This window comes from Leuciscus leuciscus (genome assembly GCF_965113295.1).
Source record: "Leuciscus leuciscus genome assembly, chromosome: 17".
NCBI lineage: Eukaryota > Metazoa > Chordata > Actinopteri > Cypriniformes > Leuciscidae > Leuciscus > Leuciscus leuciscus.
In genome coordinates, this window is record NC_138741.1 from 1,287,501 (window position 1) to 1,297,689 (window position 10,189).

A 10,189-nucleotide genomic window follows, 5' to 3' on the forward strand; every position below is an offset into this window, starting at 1 on the left:
TTAGTGGAGTTTAGTTCATTCATCAACAGAAAACAGCGTCTAAAAGATCAATCGGGGAATTTAAAGCAGTCGTTCGCCTCAGAACTAAAATGTCCTGATAGTTTACTCTCCTCCTCGTCATCCAAGATGATCATGTCTTTCTTTCTTCAGTCGAAGAACTTGAGGAAAACACTCCAGGATGTTCCTCCATATAGTGTCTTCAATGGAGTCCAACGGGTCGAAGGTCCAGATGTGAGTTTCAGTGCAGCTTCAAAGTCTCGACACGATCCAGCCGAGGAATAAGAGTCTTATCTAGACAAACCAGCCCACATTTTACAACAAAATAAACATTTATATACTTTTAACCACTAATGCTGGTCTTCCACTCGCTGTGATGCGACACACATTACGTCATCAGGTTGAAAGGTCAAGCGTGACGTAGGCGTAAGAACAGACCCAGTGTTTACAAAGCAAACGTGCAAAGACTCAATCAAACGCCATTAACGACTAATAAATAAAAGGTAAAACAACGATGTCGGACGATTTTGAAGTTGGCCCTACATTTATGAACCGGAACTCGCGTGACCTTTCAACCTTCGACCCGTTGGACTCCATTGAAGACACTATATGGAGAAAATCCTGGAGTGTTTTCCTCAAAAACCTTCATTTCTTTTCCACTGAAGAAAGAAACACATGAACATCTTGGATGACGAGGAGGAGAGTGAATCATCAGGAGATTTTAGTTCTGAAGGGAACTAGTCAATATCGGTTCACTAGTGCTAAGCTACAGGGTTAGCAGAACAGTGTCATCGTCAAGTCTCCGTCATTTATACAGCGCTCTAACAACACAGATCACAGCAGCTTTACAGTGATAACAGGAGATTACAGTAACAGAGATTGTTAGGCTTTACAGCAGCTCTAGAATACAGTTATTGTCCAGATAAAGTTAGTTTTGATTGATTCACTTCCGTTGCAGAGATCATTAGTGATTAACCTAGCGGCCGCTAACACACACCGCTCTTACAGAAACCGTGTGTGCTCTCATCCTGTGTGTGTGTGTGTGTGTGTGTCAGATGGAGCAGTCGGCGAAGTCGTACATGTTTGCGAGTCTGACGCGGCCTCACTCCGAGCAGCTCCTGCAGGGTCTGCAACTCCTGCGACAGGACCATGAGCTCTGCGACATCGTGCTGCGCGTCGGGGACGCCAAGATCCACGCGCACAAGGTGGTGCTCGCCAGCATCAGCCCGTACTTCAAGGCCATGTTCACGGGGAACCTGTCCGAGAAGGAGACGTCGGAGGTGGAGTTCCAGTGCGTTGACGAAGCCGCGCTCAAGGTGAACACAGCGCGCTAAACATGCATGATTTCCCATGAATCACCTTGTGGACAGTGTCTCTTTCAGTTTTGTTTTATTGATAATCTTGCCTGTGTTAATGCAGACGGCATACAAATTGGTACAGGTGTGTGTTTTTATTGGAATTTTACTATTTCAGCCCCATTTCCTTTAATTAATCTTTCTTGCACTAGAAACATAAAATAGTTCCTCTCAGGATCTTAAAGACAAAAATGTCCCCATTAAAAACCATTAAAATTGCAATTTTTAATCCCAGGGCCATTTACCTATAAAATGATGCAATCTTTGATAATAGGCTATGTACAATGATAAAATTATGTGTGTGTGTGTGTGTGTGTGTGTGTGTGTGTGTGTGTGTGTGTGTGTGTGTGTGTGTGTGTGTGTGTGTGAAAACTCTACTGCAAATCCCAAACCCTCTGTGTCCCAGTGGAGGTTTGCTGCCTCTAATGGGGAAGTCTGGTACTGCGCCCAAACACACTCTCACTGAACGCTATTTTCAACCTCAAATTTGGAACACAACTTGTATAGATTTAAGGCTGTGATTTTCTAGCACTTTTAGAGTTCAACATGTTTCATGAAGTATATATTTTACATAAAATATTGTTTATAAATCGTTTTCATGAACTATAACTTTTATTTTTGGTTTCACTTTTTAAGCTTTTTGTACTTCAGCAATAATCTACCACGGGTCTTCTTTAAAGCGAGACCGAACTTAAGTCTGTTCTCCCAAACTTCACACTTCTATGACACAGACATTTTTGTCCTCGATGGACCATACGTGTAACTTGCTGTAATTGATGCACAAAGGGTTAAACACAATGTTTCCGTCTCTCCATCAGGTCTCCTTATATAAAATATTGTTTATAAGACCAAACTTAAGTCTGTTCTTCCAAGCTTCAAATCTTTGTCAGTTTTTTTGACACGGGCATTTTTGTCCTCTGTGTACCAGTGTGTAACTTGTTGTAATTGACCGTTCGCAAAGACCTGCCCGGATTCCGCGGATGGCGGATTATGATTGGTCAGATCGCCTGTCAATCAAACTCCCGCAAAGGGTCAATTGATGCACATGGGTTAACCGCGATGTTTCCGTCTCTCCCCATCAGGCCATAGTGGAGTACGCTTACACAGGAACGGTGTTCATCTCACAGGAAACGGTGGAGTCTCTTCTCCCCGCTGCTAACCTCCTGCAGGTCAAGCTGGTTCTGAAGGAGTGCTGCAGTTTCCTGGAGAGCCAGCTGGACGCCGGCAACTGCATCGGCATCTCGCGCTTCGCCGAAACCTACGGCTGCCACGACCTGTGCCTGGCGGCCAGCAAGTTCATCTGCCAGAACTTCGAGGAGGTGTGCCAGACGGAGGAGTTCTTCGAGCTGACGCGGGCTGAGCTCGACGAGATCGTGTCCAACGACTGCCTGAACGTGGTGACAGAGGAGACGGTGTTCTTCGCGCTGGAGTCCTGGATCAAGTACGACCTGACGGAGCGACAGCAGTATCTGGCGCAGCTCCTGCACTGCGTCCGGCTGCCGCTGCTGAGCGTCAAGTTCCTCACGCGGCTCTACGAGGCTAACCACCTGATCCGCGACGACCACACCTGCAAACACCTGCTCAACGAGGCGCTCAAGTACCACTTCATGCCCGAACACCGGCTCTCTTACCAGACGGTGCTGTCCACGCGGCCGCGCTGCGCTCCCAAGGTCCTGCTGGCGGTCGGGGGCAAAGCCGGGTTATTCGCTACGCTGGAAAGGTGAACGCATGTTTAATTATGCCAAAGCGTTCTGGTGCGTTCAAGTCTCAACGAGTTCTAGTCAAGTCAGCTTTATTTATACAGCGCTTTATACATCACTGATTGTTTCAAAGCAGCTTTACAGAGATAACAGGAGAATAATGCAACAAAGTTTGTTTCTAGAAGAAAATAGCGTCTCAGTCCAGCTTAAGTAAGTTCAGTGATGGTTCATTTTTGTTGTAAAAACGTTATTAATTTAGTTAATTTATATACACTGAACAAAATTATAAACGCAACACTTTTGTTTTTGCCCCCATTTTTCATGAGCTGAACTCAAAGATCTAAGACTTTTTCTATGTACACAAAAGGCCTATTTCTCTCAAATATTGTTCACAAATCTGTCTAAATCTGTGTTAGTGAGCACTTCTCCTCTGCCGAGATAATCCATCCACCTCACAGGTGTGGCATATCAAGATGCTGATTAGACAGTATGATTATTGCACAGGTGTGCCTTAGGCTATCTATATATATATATATATATATATATATATATATATGTATATATCCGCTCTGGAGAGAACCGTGATGTCATCGTCCAGCTCAGTTCAGTTCTCATATAATGGAGTCAATGCAGGCAGATCAATAATATTGTTGAATATTAAATGTAATGTGTGTGTGTGTGTGTGTCAGTATGGAGATGTACTTCCCGCAGACGGACTCGTGGATCGGCCTGGCTCCGCTCACCGTGCCCCGCTACGAGTTCGGCGTGGCGGTCCTGGAGCAGAAGGTGTACGTGGTGGGCGGCATCGCGACACACATGCGTCAGGGCATCAGCTACCGGCGGCACGAGAGCAGCGTGGAGCGCTGGGACCCCGACAGCAACACCTGGGCCTCGGTGGAGCGCATGGCGGAGTGCAGGAGCACACTAGGTGTGGTGGTGCTAGCGGGCGAGCTGTACGCGCTCGGCGGCTACGACGGACAGTACTACCTGCAGTCGGTGGAGAAGTACGTGCCCAAGGTGAAGGAGTGGCAGCCCGTGGCGCCCATGACCAAATCACGAAGCTGCTTCGCCACCGCCGTGCTGGACGGGATGGTGTACGCGATCGGCGGCTACGGCCCGGCGCACATGAACAGGTACGCAGCAATGCATTCTGGGAATTAGTCATTCCTTCTAAAAGTGCATTGTGTAATATTTAGGAGGATCTGTTGACAGAAATGCAATATCATATACATAACGATGTTTTCAGTGGTGTATAAAGACCTTACTTAATAAAGCGTTATGTGTTTATTAGCTTAGAATGAGGCGTTTCTCTCTACACACACCGTGGGTCCGCTTACATCCACATGTTTCTACAGTGGCCCTGAACGGACAAACGCGTTTCGTCACTATGTTGTTTTTCGTGTAAAGAAGCTAGCTAAAGTCTGCGAATAAAACACTGACACAATGATGAACAAGTCACAATAATGTTCGCAATAACATCGTTTTACTGAATAATTAAGTAAACATAACTTCTTAATTTATCTTTGTAAAGAAACCTCATTGCTGAACTGGCTACTCTCTGCTGTCTCAGACGACGACATCACTTCCTGTCGGCCACTGTTGGGTGCAATTCACAACCTCACCACTAGATGCGCTAAAACTTACACACTGCACCTTTAAGTCGTTTTCTTTTAATTCAGTGATTAGAGTTCAGTTCAACTGGAAAAAAATACAAAAATTTCAGTTATTGTAGGATTGCAATGATTAATTGCATCCAAAATTAAAGTTTGTGTATACATAATATGTGTGTACTGTGTAGAATTATTTTGTATGTATAAACACACACACATGCATGTATATATTTAAAAAAATGAATGTATTTATATATAAATACACATATATATATATATATATATATATATATATATATATATATATATATATATAAATACACATATATATATAAATACGCATATATATACATGCAAATATTTCTCAAATAGATACATGTGTGTGTGTTTATATATACAAAATACACACACACATATATTATCTAAACACATACTTTAATTTTGGATGCAATTAATCGTTGCACAGCCCTAATTTTAATATAAAAATTCTAAACATTAATAAATACTAATGATACTAAAATATCGGTATAGTAGTAGAAACACTGTTACATTCAAGGCCTTGTTTCAAACATCTACTGAATGACTGATAGTTGTGTGTTTAAATGAGAACTGTTCTACTTCAGCAGGTGAGATTGTTTGAACACATTTGTAGTAAATGTTAAAGCAGGAGTTACAGTAGCTGGTTGCTGGAGGCTCATGGGAAGGTTCTGCTGTTGTCGTTGTGTCTCCCTGAACGCCGTCGCTCTCGTGAGAAGCGTTTCGCTGGAGTCGTCTCTCTAAACGCGTGTTCAGGCTGGAAAGAACACAGACTCAGACTCATGGGACACTGTCATGGTTTCATCTATTTCAAGCTGCCAAACTTTATTTGTCTGGTCTTTAATGTCAGGCGATATTACATTCAATTCATGATATTTTAAGTCTCCCTGTAGTCAATCATTTCATCCCTTAAAACTCTTTAATCACCAAAATGACACATTTAAACGTTTTTTCCTTGAAAAAAAACATCTTCGAGCCTTAAAACATCTTGAATGTAACTCGACACCCTCACCTCATTTAGTATGCACGGTTCTATGAATATGCAAATGAGCCCCGCCTCCACTCACTCACTCAGCTCAGAGATCCACTGGTTGACGATCACACGTTGACCTGATTGGTTACAAGGTAGTTTGTGACGTCAGAAACACCAGCGATTTCAAAGCGTGTTTTTGAGACTGTCTTTGGTTCACTGCAGTTTTAAGGAGGAAATACTCAGCAATGGTGTCGACTTATGAAATTACACATGGTTTGTCTTAAAGCAGATTAAAAATACCACATAGACACATAAACAACATTAAAAGCTGGACTTTCTCCACAGGGGGACTTTAAAGACTGTGACTGATGTTTGTTTCAGTGTGGAGAGATACGATCCGAGCAAAGACTCATGGGATATGGTGGCACCCATGGCTGATAAGCGCATTAACTTCGGAGTCGGGGTGATGCTGGGCTTCATCTTCGTGGTCGGGGGTCACAACGGTGTGTCTCATTTATCCAGCATTGAGCGCTTCGACCCGCATCAGAACCAGTGGACGGCGTGTCGGCCCATGAACGAGCCGCGCACAGGTGAGATCTCCACACATCAGGGACATCATGAACAGATCACGCGCTCTCCTGAACATCATCAATGTAAAGGCACTAGGGCTGGGAATCGAAAATCGATCCCAATTCTGGAATCGGATACTTGTTATAACATTAACATTTCTATTCCTCCTATTGATTCCTTTGTGAGCATTTCAATATGACTTTTCATAGATGTGTATCAGTATATTGGATCCGTGCAGCTCTTAAAGTGACAGCAGCCTAATATTCCTGCTCTATAATAACACTAATAGTGTGTGTGTGTGTGTGTTTCTGCAGGCGTGGGCTCTGCTGTGGTCGATAACTACCTGTACGTGGTTGGCGGTCACTCGGGTTCGTCGTACCTGAACGCGGTGCAGCGCTACGACCCGCTCACGGACAGCTGGCGCGACTCTAGCGGGATGATGTACTGTCGCTGTAACTTCGGCCTCAGTGCCCTTTGACCCCGGGCGCTCGGGTGACGCTCTGCCAGAGACCGCGAGGGGAAGGAGTGTGTGTTTCTCGCTCGCCGGCGAGGTTAGCGCCGCGCGGCACAGGGACGGTTAGCGCCGCGGCTCCCGACTGACGCGCGGATGAACACGAGGCCGACAGCCTTCACTGACTGCTGAGATCCTTCCCCTGAACATTACAGGCTTCTCATGAGGGACGTGTGTGTGTGTGTGTGTGTGTGTGTGTGTGTGTGTGAGAGAGAGGAGGGGAGTCAGCGCTGCGCTCTGGAGGAGTAGCACGACACTCGTGATAAGGGCTGCCTTCTGTCACTCGTGTGTGTGTGTGTGTGAGTGAGTCAGTGAGTGAGTCAGTGAGTGAGTCAGTGAGTGAGTCAGTGAGTGAGTCAGTGAGTGAGTCAGTGAGTGAGTCAGTGAGTGAGTCAGTGAGTGAGTCAGTGAGTGAGTCAGTGAGTGAGTCAGTGAGTGAGTGAGTGAGTGAGTGAGTGAGTGAGTGAGTGAGTGAGTCAGTGAGTGAGTCAGTGAGTGAGTCAGTGAGTGAGTCAGTGAGTGAGTCAGTGAGTGAGTCAGTGAGTGAGTCAGTGAGTGAGTCAGTGAGTGAGTCAGTGAGTGAGTCAGTGAGTGAGTCAGTGAGTGAGTCAGTGAGTGAGTCAGTGAGTGAGTCAGTGAGTGAGTCAGTGAGTGTGTGAACACTCTCTCACACTGTTCGGTGCTAATTTCCTCTTCAGGATTCAGTTGTTTTAGTTCTTTCATCGTGTGAAACTTGATTTCCTGTTTCCGTGACGTTTGTCTCTGACGACGCTTCATGCAATAACATCCTTCATCTTCACCTTCAGTGTGACGTGAGCGACGGTGGTGTGTGTGTGTAGCGTCTCACTGAAACACAAACTCCAGTCACACACAGTGCCAAAACATTCCCATGTTCAGAGGAAGCGTCTCGAGGCCTGAACCACTCGAGATCATCGGTCAGACACTGAGACACTGATGATGGAGTTGTGCTCTAACCAAACCATTTTCTACTGTGTAAATATGATGTTTGAGTTCCTTTGAGGCAATAAGACTTTTTCTTCAACTAGTTTTTTATTTTCCTCATCTAATTGCCAAGGTGTTTTGGGGAATCCTGTGACCTGAACGGCTTGTGTCGCTCATCATTCTGGATTTACACACATTTAAAGGGAAAGTTCACCCAGAATCCTTCACTCACGCTCATGTCCTTCCAAACTTGTGAGAAAGATATTTAAGAATGTTGTTTATCGAACCGTTTCGGTTCCCATCGACTTCCACTGTATTTTTGTCCATATAATGGAAGTCAATGGGAAGAGAAACACACGTTTGGAAGGACAACTGTTTACTATTAGTTTGGGATTGATCTGACGGGTTGAAAGCATCAGTTCAGTCGCTCTCATGTCGTTTCAGACTTGTGTTGCTCTCCTTCTTCTGTGTTACACAAGAGACGATATTTTGAAGAACGTTGGTTATCGAACCGTTTTGGTTCCCATCGACGTCCACTGTAAGTTTGTCCATATAATGGAAGTCAATGAAACTCTTAGAAAGCAACACAGGTTTGGAAGGACCTGAATAATCATTAGTTCAGTCTGTGTAGTGTTTCAGCAGGACGGAGAACGTCTGTCAGAGGCTCAAAGGGAAACATCTGTGTTTGATTAGCAATAAGAAATATTTCCGTACATCCAGTGAATGTTCATCGCCATCGACTCTTCATGTCCGTTTGCAATATATCTGCTTGTTCTCTCTCCTAAACGAACAGAAATGCGCTGATCCGTGATACTGACATCCGTCCATCATCTGGCGTCGGATGAGGTCGTCGTTCCCGATGGATTCACACACGTGTGGAGCTGCGGAAGGAAAGGGTTTGGTGTTTGTTGGTGTTCGTGTCTCGCCGCTCTCACCAAAGTGCTCTTGAGGGACTCAATCTAGAATTACTTTCTCTGACCGTCTTAAACTTTGTTTTGTTGTTTATCCTGATGATGATGATGATGATGATGATGATGCCACTTCTTCTGTTTCTCATGAGTCTGTCTGTCTGGCTTGTGTTTTTATAAACCTGTGGATTGTTACTGGAACTAAACCGATAACCTTAGCTACAAACGCAGTATTTATTTTTCACATTTTATCAAGCGTTGAGAGACAGGAAGAGAATAGCGTACTAATGCCAGTTTATTTATGTGTGTCGCAGCTCAACCAGTCAAGAAATAAAGGCCTGGAAATGTTTCTGCGTTTCTGATTTCATATTCTGTCCTTTTCTAAAGTCTTGATGTTGTTTTCAGGCTCTACTAGAACTTGAATGTTGATTATTTTCCTCATATCCTCCATTGTTGCGGCTCCTCTCTTCCCAGTCTGTCAGTAACGCTCTGTTTACTTCCTGTCTCTATGAAGCCCCTCCTCCTGAAAAACACAATGTGCTCTGATTGGTCGGCTGGAGCAGTGTGTTGTAATTGATCGAGCGCTTCGAGTGTGTTTGGGAAATGTCCCGCCCCTTTCCATAACCGCCAGTTTAACACACTACTAACTCAACCAGGCCCCGCCCCTTTATTCTGCGTATTAATTATGTAAATGAGGAATATTGTGATGTGTTCGTTCCCGGAAGAAACTCAAGATACAATGAGTTCAGGAAAACACTGATATAGAGAAGAACTGCAACATCACACACTATTATGTAATATTATAGACCTTATGCGCCAGAGAAACGAGGGCGCCGCCATCTTTAGAATATTGTCTTTTAACTTCCGTTTTTGCGGTCGCTCTGTATATTTCTATGGCGCTGCAGTCCAGGAGTAATTAGCTTTTGAAGGGGATTTACTTAATGTAAAGTTAACGAAAGTTATCATGAGGACTGTAATGTTTAAAGCAGATGTCTTAACAAATGTCAGTCGACCGGGAAGATTTTAAAACGAGCCGTTCATTTATAAATACGCAAGATCGCTGTGAAAATACAGACCGGAAGTGAAAAGACAACGAGCGCAGCGCTGAAAAGGGGCGGGGCTACATAAGGTCTATAACACGAGTAAAGTCTCGTCAGGGTGTTTTCATTAAATGACGTCATCAACATACGATTAGAAACAAATAGATTTATTTGCAACTAAAGCAGAAACAGCATCTGAATAGTTTTTAATACTGATTATAAAAGTATTAAATGCATTCATGATTATATTCACTCATTCTCATAGTCAACTAAAGATTAGTGTCTAACGATCTACTCATGACAAGTGGAAGAAATAAAGTAAAGATTAAGAACTGAAAGATCTTGATTTAAGAAACAAGGGTTTTCCTCAGGAAAGTCAGAGCCGCATCATCATGTGTCTCTGATCAGTGTGTGTTAATGAGGACGATGGGCGTGAAGCGTAGATCAGTTGCATAGATGAGGGTTCGTCTGGTCACACACTGATCCGCAGTTTCTCTGAACTATTATAGTCCATGTACAGATTCTTGGATTCCAAGCAACACCGAAA

General features: G+C 44.1%; 1 protein-coding gene across 2 annotated transcripts in view; it reads left to right on the forward strand.

Moving 5' to 3' along the window:
- klhl28 (kelch like family member 28) overlaps positions 1 to 8,951 on the forward strand; it is a 12,397-nt gene extending 3,446 nt beyond the window's left edge. Inside the window, exons 2-6 of one of the 2 annotated variants that reach the window (XM_082142445.1) lie at positions 1,006 to 1,313; positions 2,435 to 3,072; positions 3,742 to 4,185; positions 6,053 to 6,261; positions 6,556 to 8,951. In XM_082142445.1, the coding sequence (XP_081998571.1) occupies positions 1,053 to 1,313; positions 2,435 to 3,072; positions 3,742 to 4,185; positions 6,053 to 6,261; positions 6,556 to 6,719 (1,716 nt within the window). In that variant the 5' untranslated portion in view covers positions 1,006 to 1,052 and the 3' untranslated portion in view covers positions 6,720 to 8,951. The remainder of the gene's footprint in view (positions 1 to 1,005; positions 1,314 to 2,434; positions 3,073 to 3,741; positions 4,186 to 6,052; positions 6,262 to 6,555) is intronic. The other variant, XM_082142444.1, reaches the window with a different exon arrangement.
- The last annotated feature ends 1,238 nt before the right edge of the window (positions 8,952 to 10,189 follow it).